Source organism: Phascolarctos cinereus, unplaced genomic scaffold, assembly GCF_003287225.1.
Source record: "Phascolarctos cinereus isolate Bilbo 61053 unplaced genomic scaffold, phaCin_HiC Scaffold_2;HRSCAF=192, whole genome shotgun sequence".
In the NCBI taxonomy this organism is placed as follows: Eukaryota; Metazoa; Chordata; class Mammalia; order Diprotodontia; family Phascolarctidae; genus Phascolarctos; species Phascolarctos cinereus.
The window spans coordinates 119,819,950-119,838,229 of NW_027555625.1; the positions used below are offsets into that span (position 1 = coordinate 119,819,950).

The 18,280-nt window shown below is 39.5% G+C and overlaps 1 protein-coding gene and 1 pseudogene across 1 annotated transcript in view; both read right to left on the reverse strand.

Moving 5' to 3' along the window:
• Positions 1–18,280, reverse strand: part of ANXA4 (annexin A4) — a 71,511-nt gene that overhangs the window by 4,624 nt on the left and 48,607 nt on the right. Inside the window, exons 6-12 of the mRNA XM_020985389.2 lie at positions 17,283–17,373; positions 14,189–14,268; positions 11,456–11,512; positions 7,418–7,511; positions 4,321–4,416; positions 3,211–3,269; positions 1,643–1,765 (exon numbers count right to left, since the gene is read on the reverse strand). Coding sequence (XP_020841048.1) covers positions 1,643–1,765; positions 3,211–3,269; positions 4,321–4,416; positions 7,418–7,511; positions 11,456–11,512; positions 14,189–14,268; positions 17,283–17,373 — 600 coding nt within the window. The remainder of the gene's footprint in view (positions 1–1,642; positions 1,766–3,210; positions 3,270–4,320; positions 4,417–7,417; positions 7,512–11,455; positions 11,513–14,188; positions 14,269–17,282; positions 17,374–18,280) is intronic.
• On the reverse strand, positions 14,275–17,270 carry LOC110207530 (putative monooxygenase p33MONOX pseudogene; annotated as a pseudogene).

Below are 18,280 nucleotides of genomic sequence, written 5' to 3' on the forward strand. Positions count from 1 at the left end.
GCTGCAGATTTAGGAATGACATGCAAGTTTACTAACTCAACAAAGATCTAGTTTTAAAACTCCCCCTCTTGCTGCCTCTCCAAATTGCCAGTCACACTCAGAAGGCTTACTGAAGTCATCAGAGTCATTTGCCCTAACCTGAAGCTGAGGCCTCAACAATAAGTGGCTCAAATTGAGGGATAAGGTTCATCTTGAAGTCCCCCTTTGGCTTCTCAGATCCACCAGATCAAAGGATTTAGAGCTGAAGAGACCCTAGAGATCATCTCAGTTTTTCAGATAAGGAAACGGAGACCCAGCTACATTAAGTTACTTTCCCAAGGCCACACAGGTAGCAGAACCAGAATTTCAACCCAGGTCCTCTGACTCCAAATCTAGTGCTCTCTTCCCATTCCACCATACTGCCTTTCAAGTAGGTGGCCAGGTGGGAAATAAGGATCCCATATGACCAAGAAGCTATTCCATATCCCTAGTAATCTTTTAGTTCCCTTTCTGCCCTTCCCTGTAAGGTTATAGCCTGAACAGGGTAATTATGTAAGGCATCAGCACTACCAGATCTTCTCCCAATGATCTTTACCTAATTCACATTCCTCTCTATTTTAATACCTTTATCTTCAAATAACCAATCAGATTTTCAGTCTACAAAAATTGACAGTAGGTAAATATGGGCCTAACTTATGCCATCCTACTTTCCCCTCCTCCAAAGACACTAAAGTATGAATTTTACTTGGCCTTCATACACACAACAGTCATTATGCAGACAAGTTAAACATTCTGTGAACTCTTCCACTTCCAGCTTCTAACCTTGACAAGTCCTAAGAATCAGGGGGAAAGGAGAGGAATGAGAAATTCTTGATAATTTCTCTTTGTGGATAGAGGTGATAATACTGCTATACCCAGCCTGTCCTGGTCAGACCACATCTAAAATATTGTGTTCATTTCTAGGCACCACAGTTTATGAGAGTCAGTCAACAAGCATTTATTAAGCACCTACTATGTTCCAGACACTGAACTAAGCACTGGGGACACAAAGAATGGCAAAAGACAGTCCCTGCTTTCAAGGAGCTCACAGGCTAATGGGGAAGACAAATAGCAAATAAGATAGTCATACCTATCTATCTATGATAAATTGGAGATAATCAACAAGAGGCATTACAAGTTGGAATATGTCCAAAGAAGGGCTAAGAATATGGTGGATTGGAGACAATGCCAAATGTGGATCAGTTTAAAGAACTTTGGCTACTTATCCTGAAGAAAAGAAAACTTGGTGGGGAACATGAAATACCCAAAAGGCTATCATGTCCAAGAAGAATTAGACTTGTTCTGTTTGACCCCAGAGAGAAGACCAAAGACCAATGAGTGTAAACTGCAAGAAGCAGATTTCAGGTTCATGTGATGAACATTTTCCTAACAATGGGTTGCCTTCCTAACAGGTCTTCAAGCAGAAATGTTTTCAAAGAGATGCATGGGCAGGTATGAGTTTGGACTATATGGCTTCTGAGGTCCCTTCCAACTCAACTTTCAGAGACAAGGGAACAAGAAGTTGGCTTGCGTCCTCATTAGCATCTAATGAATTTGATTAGGAAGCTATCTTCCTATCAGTGTTTTTTCCCTTTTGGGCAAAGCCGAGACTTTTCTGACTTACCTTGATGAAAGAATATAGAGACTTCCCATAGAGCCTCTGGAAATGCGCCCTTATGTCCAACATGTCGATCTCTGAACGAGAAACCATCACTCTGATGAGAGTGTCATCATCAGTACCTAAGCCCTAGGAAAGACAAAGGCAGCAATATTCAAAACCACAGCCAAACTAGAAATGATGGCTACTGATGCATGCTGGAGTAAGGAGAATACCAAACTTCCTCTTTAATTCATTAACCCAGGATTGTGTGACTTTCCATATTTTATACAACAATATATGCATCTAATTAGCATGTGGTTAACAATAACCATTCCAAACTCTCCCCAAAAAAGCAGCTGTTGTGTAGTAGTAAAACATAGGATGTAGTCACAAGTTCTAGATTCAAGTTCCACCCAGGCTACTTACTAGCTTTGCGACTCTAAGCAAGCCAGTTTCCCTTCCTCGAGTTCTTCATTTCACTAATGCTTAAGCTACCTGGGTTACAGGAGTGTTGTGAGGATACAATGAATGATGTGCTTTACGAAGTACAAAAAACCCTTTAGAAATGCCAGTTGTTAAGTAAAAATGATACCAGTCTTGACCTTCTAATTCTTCACGTGCCTCACCCCTCTTCCACATGCCTCTTCTGCCTTCGGTGCACCCTTTGATTATTCCACCCAGCCTGCTTCCTGAGGCCTTCCCTTTAGCTCTGGCTTCAATATCCTCCCTTCGAAATCTAAACCTTTTAGTTAACAAATTTAACTTTACATTTCCCTCAGCCCTGGAATTCCTTGCCCCATTGTTCTATAAACATGCATTCCTTCCCAGGACCCATCCCTAGATCATTTCCATTATCTATCTTCTCTGTTCTATCTATGTGATGCTGTCCTCTTTACTTGAGTATAAACCAGCGTCCTGTCCTGAGACTTCTTCCTGTCTCTTTTTACACTTTTTCTTTTGGTGATCTCATCAACTATCATAGATTCAACTATCATTTCTGTATAGATGAGGAATCTGAGGCTCAGTCCCCAACTCCATTTAAGGGTCAGCTGGCCTCCTTCAGGAAGTCATTCATAATTCCTTCCATTGTTAGACACCCCCTGCTCCCCCCCAAACTGTAATTTAAAAAATATATATTCCGTATTTGTACGTGTGTATGGTGTATTCCTCCAGTAAAATGAAACCTCTTTGAGGGCAGCAACCATTTCATCTTTGTATCTTCCAATGCCTAGCATAGTACCTGACATGTTCATGTGTTTAGTCATGTCCGACTCTTCATGACCCCATTTGGGGTTTTCTTGGCAGAGACACTAAAGTGGTTTCCCATTTCCTTCTCCAGCTCTTTTTCCAGATGAGGAAACTCAGGCAAATAGAGTAAAGTGACTTGCCCAGGGTCACACAGGTTTCAGAACAGGACCCTCGTTCATATCAAAGCAAAGAAGGCAGGACATGGATACTAGACTGAGGCCAGATTTGAACTCATGAAGATGAGTTTTCCTGATTCCAAGCTCAGTGCTCTATCTACTGAACCACCTAAATGCCACCTGACATATAATAGGTTTTTAATAAACATTTGTTGACTGATTTATTACCTTCATTGACTTGTACAGCCTTTCAGCAAAATATGCAGATTTATTCCTCATGCATTTTACTGTGGAGGGAAAAAAAGGCAGTAGAAAGAGATCATGGATAAAATATAGTGAAAATAACACTAATGATAGTAATAACTGGCATTTATATAGCACTTTAAGGTTTGTGAGGATGAAAAATGTTCTCTAGGACAAAATGTTCTATGACAAGCTATGAAGTAGCATCTTTTGATCCCCTTAAAAAAGAAACTTTAACCATACAATGTTCTTTGGGAATGAATAGGTCAACAGGACAGGTCATGTTAAAGGACTTTTCAGGGAGAGGTCATCCTCTTGGGGAATAAGTTGGGGATCATAGGTGTGGAATGAGGAATCTGCTGTTAGATATGGTCAGTGTATTAGTTTGTTTTTGTGTAACTATGCTTCTTTGTTATAAAGGATGGAGTTTTTTTAGGGAGAGGACATTAGGAAAATGACAGGAATGTTTTTCTTTAAAAGCAATTTAATTTTTAAAATGTCTAGGGAGAGGAAAATTGGCCTCAATATTGTTACTAGTACAGTGGAAAGAATAGTGGCTCTGAAATTAGGGGTTCAATCCTGCCTTTCATGTTCACTCCCCTTTATGACCTAAAGCAAACCACTTAACCTTCCCAGGCCTCAGCTTGCTAATCTGTAAGATGATGAGCTTATGCTAGATGGCCTCTGAGGTCCCTTTCATTTCTAGATCTAGGATCTTATGATCCTTGGCAAAAAGAGGCATTAAAGTCATTAAAAAACAGGGGTGAACATAATTTCAAAATGACAGGTTAGTAAGCTCCAAAATTCTCTCATGTCCTCTCTGACCTGTGGAGAAAGAAGATGCAGACAGAAACCAAGTCAACAGATGATGACTTTAAGCTAAGTAATACTCAAAAAAAATAATCAGAGGCTAAAAAAAAAAAATCTCCTTGCTTAAAATCTGGATGGGAGCCAATGGTGGTTTAAACAACCTAGAAAGAAGAAACAAACATGTATTTCCACACCATAAAGACTACTAGAAATATGGACAAGGACATGAAAAGATCAGTCATTATTTTTTCCCCTTAAGAATTGTCAAAAAAAGTAGATTCTCACCTATTGCCAGTAAAGCATCTTCGAAGTGTCCCGATGCCTCGGATTTAATGCTGTGCTCAATATCCTTTTGGGAAATCCTCTTGTATTCATCAAACACTACATTTGGGAACAAACATCATTAACAATGAGACACATTTTTGTACATAGCCAGTGTGGGGACTTATTTTGCTTGACTGTTTATTTGTTACAAAGGTTTTTGTTTTTTGGTTTTGTGGGGTTTTTTTTCAGGAGGGGGGGTCTGGGAGGGATAAAAATAAATTCTTGATAACTGGGAGAAAATTAGTTACACTTAAAAAATAGTAACAAGAAAAATATGAGAATGGGCAATTTTTTTTTTTTAGCCAGGAACTTAAACTAGTAAATCTTCAGTTCTTTCGGAAGAAGGAAACATTTCACCACTGAGTAGGTGGTTGCTTTGCTGGCTCAGTGCTTCCTTGGTCAGCTTAATGTTCATGTGCTTGAATTCCTAGCTTGGGCATTAACTTCTGGCCTCATTTTTTTTCTCTTAGCAAGTCAAAACTGAAGCCATCCAGTCCCTTCACTGATTAGTGTTTCAGTAAGAACTGGCTGTCTCAACTCTTTTTAATAGACCAAGACATAATTAGATTTTCCTCAACTATTTGCCAAGTGTATCCAGCTGTCACTAGTGTGTTCCTGCTGGTGCCTCTCTCCTCCCTCTGGATCCAACCACATCAAGAATCTGGAAACAAATGGTTGTGTTCCACTTCCCAAATGCTTTTCACAGCATCTGCTTCCCAGTCCTCAAACGCAGAAGTTCCCTGACTCCCCAGTCCCCAGGCTTATGGGGCCTGCCACAGTTGTTTCCAAGACATTCCTTCTAAAGGCATTCCTAGGGCATCACCACCAGGGGGAGATTTATGCTACTGAAAAAACACACTAGGGAACAAATGAGAACTCACAATCTCAAAGTTGAGAAGCCTGTAAATATTTGTTTGCAGCAGTAATTATCTGTTGATAGCACCCAAGTGTGCCCAATAATTTGAAACTTTAAAATGTTCCTATTCAACTTTTTAGTTTGTGTGTGTGTAGTTTGCCAAACTTACTCACTTAATGTTTAATGTTTCCCATGAGCTATGTAAAATATATAATTGGAAGACCATGGAGTTGTGCTTCCAAAGTTTGCCACAGGCTAATGCCTGAAATGACCTAAGTGAAAGATAAAATACCTCATTACATTTTTTTTTTGCCTCTCAGAATAGGAAAACAGTGATTACAGTCATTCTTTGTGATCACATAGCACATTTCCTACAAACTACTCAAAGGCACACTGCAAAAATCAGACAGGAATCTGCACAAGACAGCTGAATGGGAGATTGAGAAATACACATTAAATAAAATTTACAATTACTCACCTGTTCATCAGTACACCCCCTAAAGAAGCTGCCTCAATTACTTTAAATAAGTACTATTTAAGAATAAGTACCACTAACATTTATAGTTTCCTTCCTGTATACTAAAGAATACTTAAAAAAAAATAACTGAAGTAGAATACTAAGTCTTGAGATTGCTATTAAGTTAGAGACTGACTATAAAAATTGTTTCCTCGAAACACAAACACCAAAGAGGCCCTGAGTACATTATTCATGCTGTTAATGATTAATAATAAATGTGTCATTATTCTGATTGATTCTTGCTACATGCAATATGTGGTAGAATACATTCCTTCCCAAAACCCTGGAGTTAGGGAGTGCAAGGAAATTAGGTGGCTCACCCCTGGTCTCGCAGGGAGTCAATGGTAGACACCAGACTTAACTCCAGGGCTTCTAACTCTAGGTCTAATTTGGTTTCCATATTTCCAGACTGCTTCATGACTTCCTTGGTGTGGGTCCTGCCTCTAATGCAGGTGGCAACCTCTCTAGAACTTGATGGACCTTCTCTGAGAGTTGCTGTGGCCAAAGGATTCAGCATCCTGAATTCAGCCAGCCTGGTGATGAGCTTCCCCATACATAGCAAGGCTGATGTTCATATAACATACATTCAGTCCATTGCTGAAGCCCCAAGGTGAAGTTTTGGTAGGGTTTGCTAGATTTTGTACTCTAGTGTACTCTATGGAGGCATGTAGTTTAATCCCCTCATATTATAGATGGGGAAATTGAGGCCTAGGGAGATTAAGTGAATAGCCTAAGATCATATAAGTAGTAAAGTAAGCAGCAGAACTAACATTTGAGCCCAGTTTGTCTGACTCCAAATATGATATTCTTTCTTCTGTACCATGGGTGTATAGTATACATATAGTAGTAATATACATATAGTAGTAGTCATTCCAAAGTTTTCATACCAAGACATGTACTTAATGTGAAACTATTCAGTATGGTATAGTTGTCTGTACTGAATAAAGTAGGAAAAATATTTATAATTAATACATGTAAAGCTGAATTCACCTTTCAGGGCAATTATATGGAAAATATAAAACTCTTGAAAATTGCCAATCCTTACTAATAATCAAAAAGATAAAATAACTTTGCCCACCTCACACCCATCTGGCTGATAAAAAATAAAAACAGTGAAACTCAATGCTGTCAGGGTTGTACAGAAACAAGTATACTCATTTCACTGATGGTAGAGTTCAAAACTTGTGGAATCACTTTGGAAAACAATCTGCAATATATGATAAATGTTACAAAAAGAACCATACCGTATGTCCCAACAATTCCATCATTAGGAATATAGCCTAAAAGATTTATCAAAAACAATATTTAAAGAAAGGTTCTGATCAAAGATTTTCATAGAAGCTTTATTTGTAGCTGCAAAAAAGAAAGAATATACTATAACGTCCTTAAGACCAACAAGTGTGAGGAGTATAAAGAAATCTAGAAAAGCCTTTATGAAATAATGCAAATTAAAAAACCACCACAGCCAGAAGCACAGCGTATACATTAACTATAATCATAAGAGAGTGAGAATGAACAAAGAATCCTGATGGAAACTTAGTGGGAGTAACTAAAGAACTACGCACTGTCAGTGTTGAAATTAATATAAGTGTAAATAGTCACTAAGTTTAATTATTTGTTGATGCACAGGACTAAATTTTTAATAAGTCATTTAATGAAAAAAAATATGTAACCAAGAGACTTACCATGAAGTAGGTGATTTCGGTTCCGAGAACATAGAATAGAAAGGAATTTCACTTCATCAGTCCCCCATCTCTGCTCACCAGCCTCATACAGGGCCTAATGTGAGTTAAAACACATGAAAGGTCAAGATTCTTCTAGCTCTAAGGGGTTACTTGACATATTTTCACAAATCCAAATAGAGTTGGAAGCCCTACACTTGGCACATAGGAGTTGTTCATTGCTTCTACAACAAAATATAAGCTCCGCTATTTAAGTTTTAAAGCCCTTCACAAAATGGCCTCAACTTCACTTTCTAGCCTTATATGACTCTCCCTTGGCCTTTTCTCTGGTCCTCACACATTGGCACTTCATCTCCTACCTTTATACTGGTTTTTCCACATGCCTGGAATGTACTTTCTCCTTGATTCTGCCTCAAAAATAAAAACCAAAAACCCACCTTTTCCATCAAGACCCACTTCAAGCATCCCCTTCTATATGAAACCTTTCATGATCTCCCAGTTGCTAGTGACCTCCGCAACTACCTTGTATTAATTTGTATTTATTATTTATTTATGCTGTGTATACTTATAAATGTCCTTGTCTCTTCCATTAGAATGTTAGCTCATTGAGATTGTTTCACTTTTTGCTTTCTGACCTTAAGCCTCCAGCACCTTGGCACATAATAGGCAATTAATAAATGTTTATGGATTGAGTCATTAATTGCCTCCAAGGTCTAGGAAAGGTTCAGTGAAGAGGGGCTATGGGCAAACACAAAGACAGCACCTAATGAACTCTTTGGTTGGGTGAGGTTCTCCACCCATTTGGTATCCTCATTCTAATGCCATCACAATTTCCATTCTACAAAGTAACACTGTCTTTCTACTTAGGGGCTGCTTAGATGATTCCTTGGGGGCAGGGGAGAGAGGTGTCCAGAACTGTAATTTCAACCATGTGAGGCCTTTTTGGAGTGGAAACTCCCTCCACTGATGCTGACCAGTAGCTTCTCTGTTTTGGAGGGTTGCCTGGGGCACTGAGAGGTTAAGTCACTTAGCACTGCCACACAGCCATTAATGTTTCACAGATAGGATTTGAACCCAATTCTTCCCAACACCAAGGCTTGTTTTCTATCCATTATATTATGCTCTTTTCACATGATGCAATGGTCGTCAAAGAATAATGTCAAATACTTATATGGTTACATCTTTAAAGCATTTTAATTCTTTGAACTCATTGATCTTTAAAAAAGCAAACAAAAACTGACTAACCAAAACTCTGAAAAGTTAGATTTGCCAGAGATTTGCAATAAAGTCCAGCTTCAGGATTTAGGCCCACACTTTGAATGTATTGTCCACAAACCCAGTGGAAATACTGATCACTGATTTTAGGAGCCTTAACTGTAATATGCTCTTCATCAACTTGTATCCTTATTAGGAGTAGAAGTGATTGCTCTTTTCTCTTTTTCTTCCCTTTTCTACGTATTTGGCTATCTAGCTGCTTCTCTGATCAGTGAAAGTCACATTTTAGAAATCCAAAGGATTTTTAGAGTTTGACAGTCTTTAAAATGTTCCAGTCCAGTTCCCACATTCCGTACTCATAGGTCAGGGAGTCAGTGATCATCTAATCCAAAGCCTCATTTTACAGGAGGTAACCGAAACTTATAAGTGTAATGTAACTTGTCCAAAGTCAATGAGCTATTATGTTCTCTTGCCTCCCAATCTAGGGTTCTTTCCACAGCACCATATTGCCTCCCATGAAAAGTATTCAATGTCTAGTTGAAGGACAACTGAGGATTTTTTTTTCTTCTCTCATCATCCACCAAAAAAAAATGGCCAGTCAAGTCACCTAGATCAATGTCTACCAACTGACAGCAGCACATTTTTAGTCTATAAAATCTTACTATTAAAGGCACTTAAATATAAAAACTGGCTCCTCTTTCTCCCTATATCTTGCTTTTCCCTGCTCCCCCAATTCCTATCTCCTGAGTTACAAAGCTAAGGCTATGAAGGAGTCTACAGTTGAGAATTTAGATATTTTACTACCCTGCAGTTATAGCTTGGGCTAGGAAATACCACCTTGTCTGTTCCTTTTGCTCAAGATGATTGCCAGCTGGGTTTGCAACCATCCATCCTAAGTTGCTAAACTAGACTTTTCTTCTTCTTTACTCATTGGCTTTTTCCTTTTTAAGTTTTTTGAGTTTTATTGTTAATGATTTTTTTCAGAGGTCACAATTTTTTTTCCAGTAAGACTACATTTGTATTGAGATATAACTAGCTACTCTCTTGTTCAAGGATAATCCTAAGAATTACAAATTGAGTAAGGACTTAGGAGTTCAGTGACTTGTAAATTATTGCTAGGAGACTCTCACAGAGATCCCATCTGCTTCTGATTGGTCCTCTTCCCTCTAGTTCCACCCACCTTTCCTGGACTTAAATGACTACATTAAATTCCTAATTCTACAGGTGACCATCAACTGTGGCACTCACTCTTCCCAAGGGGTGAAGAAGGTCTGGCCCTTATCTCTTACACTGGCACAAATCAAATCTGGTCAATTTATGATTTCATGCTGGTGAAACTTAGAAGAACCAGAGAGACATTCTTCCTACCACCTTTTAAACCTAGGCTCATAAACATACAGTCATATATTAGAGTAATACAATTTTAAAAATTGAAGAGACTTTAAAAGTCATCCACTGCAACTAATTACCTGATGCAAGAATCCCCTTTGCATAGTTTCTATTAAGTTGGCAGTCCCCTAACTTCTGTCTGAACACTTCCAATGAGATTCTCACTACCTTCTAAGGCATCACTATCTATTTTGAAGCAGCTTGGGAGGTAGTGTGGTACAGAAGATGGAGAACTGGGATTTGGAGGAAGGAAGACCTGGGTTCAAGCCCTACCTTTGACACCTCATAGCTGTGTGATACTAGGCAAGACAATTAGCCTCTTAGTGCAACTGTCTTAAGACCATAAGTCAGTAGAGAAGGTACAGACCCACCTTGGGAGAAGGAATTTCCTCATTCAAGTATTCTCTATACTAATGAAATCACAATTCCAGTCCCTATTCCCTATGAAATACTTTAAGAAGTTCTTCCTTATAATAAGCCAAAATTTGTCTTCCTTTAACTTTTCCACAGTAGTTCTAACTCTGTCCTTTAGTACTGAGAGAATCACTCAAACACTTTCAACCACCACCGTTGCATTCAAGACCTCCAGATTCTCTTTTAGCTTGAAAATTTATCAATTAAAAATACATTTGTAGCACCAGCCCAGGAGTCAGAAGGACCTGAGTTCAAATCTGGTCTCAGATACATAACACTCACTAGCTGTGTGACTCTGGGCAAGTCACTTTACCCCAATTGCCTCACCACTGAAAAGAAACAAAAAAAACCAAAACATAAAAAAAAATACATTCGTTCATTGCCTTTCATAAATAGTCAACCAAATGCCAGAGGACTATGCTAGCAGGCAAAACTGTCAGCAGCTTTGAAGAAGCACAAATTCACATCTGAATTTGAGAAATTTGTTTAATCAGGGGGAAGGGAAAGGGAATAAGCATTAGTACCTACTTAGTGCCAACCACTATGCTAACCATTTCACAAATATTATCTCACTTGATCTTTATAATAATCCTAGGAAGTGGGTGCTGTTATAATTACCATTTCATAGTTGAGGAAACTGAGGCAAATTGAGGTTAAGTGATTTGCCCAGGGTCACACAGTTAATGAGTGAGCCAGCTTTGAACATGAGGCTCAGGTCTTCCTGACTCCGGGCACAGTGCTCTATCCACTGTGACATCTAGCAGTTTAAATACCTTTCCCTTCCTTCATGTTTTTGGTCTGAAGGCAACTTCCCATATCACAGCTTCTCACTGAAGTAAGTAAAAATTACCCATCAATCAATTAACCAATAAGATTTATCTATCCTAGACCTTAATATGTGCCAAGCACTATGCTAAACACTGGACAAAAAACTGTCTGTTTCATAGAGGGTAAAAAAAGAAGCAAACAAAATTATTCATGCCACCAGGCACACATATGAAGAAAAGGCAGAGAGTTACCAACCTGAGCATCCTGCTTCACAAGGTCATCATCTAGGTAATTTCCTTCATCTCTCCCTGCCTGAAAACAAAAGAAAACAACAATTATTATTGAAGCAGATTTTCACAAAAGCCTGCAGACTGGATCATCTTATACTGATCTGTCCTCTTGGATTCTCAGAGTCATTTATCATAGCAATGAAAGCTAGAAGGGACCCTGGAAATCATCCAACCCACCACCTTTTCTTAGATGTGAAGTTAAGTTGTCCAAATATCTGAGAAGTATTTATGGAATAGATATGTGTGTAAAGCAGTGTCAAGCACTCCTGGGGATTTTGTTTTAAACGCAAGCGGTAGTCCTTTACTTCAAGGACCTGACTAGGGGAGATGACATATGAGAAGATAATTAATGACCCAAGTAAGTGAGGAATACCAAATGAGCAACCTGAAGAGTAGAAGAGAAGGAAGGGAAGCTTCGAAGATCAGAGGCTCAGAGAAACAAAGCTGGAAGGGTTCTCAGAAGTTATCTAGTCCAGCCTCCTTATTTTACAGATGAGGACACTCAGGCCGGGAAAGGTTGATTTGGAGTCGGAGGATCCAAGTTAAAGTCCTGTCTTGGTTACTTACTGTTCTGTTGCCTAGGGTAGTTACTTCCTCCTAACTGGGCCCCAGTTTCTTCAACTGTAAAATGAGGGAAATTGGACTAAATGTCTTTTAAGATCCTTGTTGGATCTAGAATGGCGATCCTCTGAACAAAGAGATAAGATTTCAGCTGGACTGAGAAAGACCGGTAGGCCAGAAATGGGGGAGAGCATTCTAAAATGGGGAAATGGTATGAACAAAATGGCAGTCAGAAAAGTATAAATTACACTTCGAAAATAAGGACACTAGTTCATGGATGTGGGTAAAAGGAGAGAAGGATGGGAAGGCAAATTACAGTCAAATGTTAGACCAAGGAGTTTACATTCTGTCCTGAAGGCAATGAGGAGCCATTAAAGGCTTTCAGGAGTAGGAAAATGACCTGAAGCAATGAGTTTCAGGAAGATTAACTAGTGTACAGATAGATTAAGGTTAAAGAGGAACTAAAAGGAGGCTAACAGTAGGCTTTACCAGGAATGGAGAAGAGATAGATATGAGAGATATTTTTGAAAAAATTAATGAATAGAACTTGTTGATTGGTTGGGCAAAGGAGAAAGAAAAGTCAAAGAAGATGCCAAAGTTTCCACTTTGGGTTTTGAGAAGAATGATGGCATTAAGAACAGAGATAGGGAAATCAAAACAACTGTTTAAAGTGGAAAGATGGTAAGTTCAACCTTGGGAGGTTAAGTTTTAGTTGCTAGTAAAACATCAAGGTCCATCAGAGAGTTATCAATAACAGGTCTAAAAATCCAGAGAGAGGTCATAGCGAAATATATGGCTATGGGAGTTATCAGCTATCAGAGGTGATAGCTGAAGCTAAGAGAATGAATGAGATCTCTAAGCCAGTTTGTAGAAAGATTAACAGAGGGCTGACCTGTAGTTTAATTTTATTTGTTGAGACTGGGTCTTCCTATCTCACTCAAGCTAGAAGCACAGTAGCCAGTACTCATTGGCACAGGAGCTTTGACCTGCTCCATTTTCTAGCTGGGCCAGTTTACCCCTCCTCAGGCAGCCTGGTGGCCCCCTGTTTCCAGGAGCTCACCACAGTGGTACCAGATTTAGAGCAGACACCTAAGCTGCTTCATCCCTGCTGCAGTTCAGAACTCATGAGCTCAAGCGAGCCACTAGGCCCAGCCTCTTACAGGAATGCATCAACAAATCTAGCATGAATGGCAACTTAAGTCTAACCTCTCTTTCTTATCTACAGAAAGATTCTATCATTCTGTGAATACCAGGCAGCTCCTCAAAAGTAAGGATAGTTTAACCCAGAGGTGGGAAACATCATTGCCCTGTAGGAATCCTCCATTTTACAGATGATGAAACTGAAGCATAAGAAGATGTAAGGTCACATAGGCTAAGTAATGGAAAAGGCAAGACAAACTCAGCTCTCTTTAGTAGATTCTGCCATGACTTGCTTGTTGTTAAAAAGAAAGCTAGAAGGCCAATGAAGGGTTAGAGTTTGTTGTCTACTGATACATCTCTGTCTCTTCAAATGGTAATTAATTCAATTCATAAAGAAGCCATGATTTATTCAGATTTATCCAGTATAGGCACTCTCTTATCTGACCCATGCAACCCTTTATAGGATAATATGATTTAGAGCTTGAAAGAATCTTAGTGGTCTTCTACTCTAACTCTCTCCTTTTATAGGGTAGAAACCTGAGGCCCACAGAGATGAAAGGATTGCCAGTGAATGCACAGGTAATAAGTAGTGGGGCCATCACTGACTGACCTCCGGTCCTTTGACTCTAAAGCTAGTATCCCTCCCAGTACGTTGATTTTGTCAGTAGCTAGAGCCAGAAAAAAATAATATCCTGATAAATAGCTCTTTGGTAACAGGATTCTCTGGACGCAGTTAGGCTAATCTGTGGATGAATCAATGTTACTAAGTTGCCAGGTTCTGGGACCAATAAGGACAAAAATGAAAACAATCCCTGCCCTCATGTAGCTTACATTCTATTAGAGAATCCAGAGTTACTTCCATGGCATAATTAGTCATCAGGATAACTTTTAAGTATTATTAATATTTCACACTTGGCTCACCCATTTGGGAAGAGTATCTCTATAGAAATGTATCCTTTCCAATCAAAATTTACCAAATTTCAAGTATTTGACTTACTGCTGAAAGAGAAACAAGTACTCTCTGGAACATGAAAGAAGTATCCGAACAAATGTCTTCTTCAAGAGTTCTACCATATTCTACCAAAAAAAAATTATTATTAGCCACATACTAGAAATGTGGAAAAACAACAACAACAACAACTACCCCTACTGAAACAGGTTCTTTGCCATCCCAGGGATATCTATCGTCTTCATGCCCAACCTATCTTCTGAAATAGTGTAATTATCATAACAATTTAAAAAACCCACAGTATTAATTTTTGGCCAAGTAATACAGATCAACTTGATTCACTGGTTTCTAGTGTAAATGAGAAGATGTTTCAATTCATAATGGGGGAGGGAGGGAGGAGGAGGGGAATTCCCCCAGGTCCTATTGAGAAGGTAGGAGTGTCTATTCTCTCGTGGAGCCTCGCTGTGGGGGATGGTTCAGGCACTCAGTGAATCTGATCCTGGGAATTACTTTTTCACCATTTTGGCTTCAGTGCTGACTCTAGCCCATTATCTGTTGAGTAAATCAACAGAATTAAGTCATCAGAGAGTTTTCTTACAGGCAGTACTGAGGGGCATTGCAGGAGGCAACTCCCAAAGGATATTTCTTTTTTTTTTTTTATCTTGGATAAAATATGCAGAACAAAGTCTACTAGATTTTAATTGTTTCCTTCACCCCCTGCAATCTAGTTGTATAGATCAGTAACTGGCTGTGATCAAGTGTACTTTGAGAAGTTATTCAGACCAACTTTGGGACATTACAGAATAGGTTTTTCTGCATTAGAAAGATTCAAGCTTTCCTACAAATATTTAAAGAAACAATCACTACTTCCCCAGGAATATTATCTTCAGCAGAATTGTAAATGGATGACATCATTCATATGTCAAGTGCAAGATGGATGGGAAGAAAAGAAAAGTCTAAGATTCTCTCTACATAACAGTGGTTCAGCAGGGAAAGCAACTTTGCTCATATGAAAAGGGGGGCTTTAGAATCCTGTAGGAGTCAACACATTCATGTCCCTTGGTTTGATGTTATGGGTTCGTGGAGGTGGTTTCTTTCCTTCCATCATGGGAAGGTCCATCTTAGGTGGCTTGAACGCTGCTGGGTCTTCTGCAATTCTAGTAGCCTGAACCTGAATGATCTCCATTGGTGATGGCTTCTGAGTACCTCTGTAGGACTGGCCACTGAAAGCCGAGTCGGATTTCTGAAGGGTTCTTGCTCTAGATCCAGAAAGGCTCCATTTTTCAGATGAGAGTTTGTCTCTATCTCCATTCTCAGAGTCCATGCTGCAGATATCTAGGCCAGGTAAGGAAGTAGAAGATCCATGAGTAAACCGGCCTCTAGGCTTTTGCTTGGGAGAAGAATGGGATGTACTACTTGGAGAAGATTGTGTTGAAGCAGTCAATCTTCTTTTGTCATTTCTCCATTTTGTAACTTCAATTTATGGACTGCTTCTGCCACACGGTGGTACTTGGTTTCTTCTGTGGTGAGGCCTTTATGGGGAGTGTATCCTGCATCCGTCAACCCTGCCTGCTGTTCAACGCGGTGGATGCTCTCTTGTGTCTGTTTTGTATTCAGAGAATTCAGGATGACTTGCGTAGCTTTGGCCTTCACCACTGGGGCCTTGTTCATTTGGTCACTGGAAGCTGAGGGATTAATGGAGAGACTATTTTCTCCTTCCTCAACCAGCTGGGTTTCTGTGAGGAGGGGGGTGGGATAGAGGAAAGGGGGGTGGGAAGAGACCGTCCGCAGCCCAAGGCTCTGAGGCTCCGCCAGGGACAGCAACCTGAGCCTAACAAGGCTCCAGGCCCCCATCGTCACTCCCTAAGTGCCGAAGCATGGGGGCGAACTGAGGCCATCACGCAAGCAGCGGACCCAAACGGACCTCAGCTAGGAGAAGTACGGTCAAGTCCCAAAGGATATTTCCAAGAATCCTACTGTGTTTTTTGGCTGGGCTTATTCAGAAAGTTCTGAAAGCTTTCTTCAGATCAACTTAACAAACCTTTGTTTGTTTTTTGGTTTGTTTGTTTGTTTTAAAATACATCACACATAAAGCTCTCTGTTGAGAGTTAGGGATACAAAGATGAAAAACAAAACAGTTCCTGTCAGCATCTCAAATTCATCATTTCTAAAACTGAACTTACCATCTTTTCCTCAAAACCTATCCCCCAATTCAACTCAGTGAGCATTTATTAAGCAATTATTTGTAATATTGTTTCTACCCAACTTCCCTTAGTCTATTGATAGTATCACAATATCTAACAATAACTTATATAGTGCCTATTAAATGCCAGGCACTATACTAAGCATTTTACAAATACTATCTCCTTTGATCTTCACAACAACCCAGTGAGACTCCATTTCACAGATGAAGAAACCAAGGGAAACAGAGGTTCAGTGACTTGCCCAGGGTCACACAGCTAGTAAATGTCTGAGGCCAGATTTGAACACCGGTCTTCCTGACTCCAGGCCCAGGACTCTATTTACTGTGCTACCTGGCCATCTCTATGGCTGACTCCATTAAGGGCATCTTTCTTCCCCTTTGTCTTCTATAGCCAATCAGTTGCCAAAACCTGTTCATTTCATATCTGCCATCTTTTCCTTCCCCCTTCCCACTTCTGCTATAGCCATCCTAGTTCAGTCCCTTTTTACAGAGACATTCCAGAGCTGGAAAGGATCTTGGTAGTCATTTGGTACAACCTCTACTCCAAAGAGAATCTCTTCAACAGTATACCTGGTCATGTTAATAACCATCACCTCCTAAAGTAGCACTTGGCACAATGCCTTACACAGAGTAGGCACTTAAGTGTTTCTTGAATTAATTTTAGCTTTCACTTTGAAATAAGGAATAACTTCTCAACTTTTGGTGGGATATAAACCTTAAATAAGCTGAGTAGATTTATGAGTCTTCACCTAAGGACAGTATTCAGTTCTGGACAGCTTTTTTAAACACTAAATTGCCTGGGAAAAAAGGATGAGACCAGATGATCCCTCAAGGTCACTTCCAGCTCTGTGATTCTATGAAGAAAGGCTCATAGTGTACAAGTCTCTACAGCTAGTCCCTATTCTCAGATTATAGCAAAACCTTAATTGAGCTACGTACGTTGTTTGTAAGTCGTATTGATCTGTCGGATTTCCTCTGGGGTCCGGGAAGCCAAAATTTCAATTAAGCAGCCTTCATCCGTGCCAGCACCCTAAATCAACAATCCAGAGAAAAGGTAAGCTGTAAGACAGTTAAGAAACCTGAAGAACATAAGAGATGCTGATATTCTAGTAATTGACTAATCAAACAAAAATAGAAGGAAGAATTGTCAGTGGGGCTCTCTAACTCTGAATGGAGTCATCCAAAATTGAAATGCACCTCTGATCCTCAATCATCTCATCGGGTCATAGAACGTAAAGCTGGAAGAGACAGCAGAAATGCATCTGACCCAACTCCCTCATTTTACTGAAGAAGAAACTGAACATAGAATCTTAAAATGTTGGAGTTAAAGAGATCATATCATGGTATAATGCCCAGGTGTCAAATTCATGGCCACCAGCCAACTCCTGAGTACAACATGAGCCTGATTAAAATGTAATTAGGAAATGTTTAACAAAATAAATAAAAATACATGGATAATGTCAATTTGTGGTTTTCTAAGTCAATATGTGGTCCAAGGGATCCATTTCTATTTAAGTTTGACATCAACATCATAATGGATAGGGCTTGAACTCAGGGAGACCTGGGTTCAAACCTCCCCTTAGGATTTCACTATGTGACCCTGGGTAAGTCTTTTAACCTCTCTGCCTCAGTTTTATTACCTGTAAAATGAGGGACTACAAGTTCATTCTTAAGGCTCCTTCTAGCCATCAATCTATGATCCCATGACCTTAGAACATAGAACCATACATACAGTATTAGAGCTAAAGGAAATTTAAAGACTATTGAGTCAGACCCTCTTCAATTTACAGATGAAGAAATGGAACATAAAATCACAGGTCTAGAACTGATATGGACCTTTGAAACCATCTAATTCAACCGCATCATTTTATAAAGGAGCTATATCTACTGTAATAGCCAACAGATATATTGTGCTTTACATACTTTATCTCATTTGG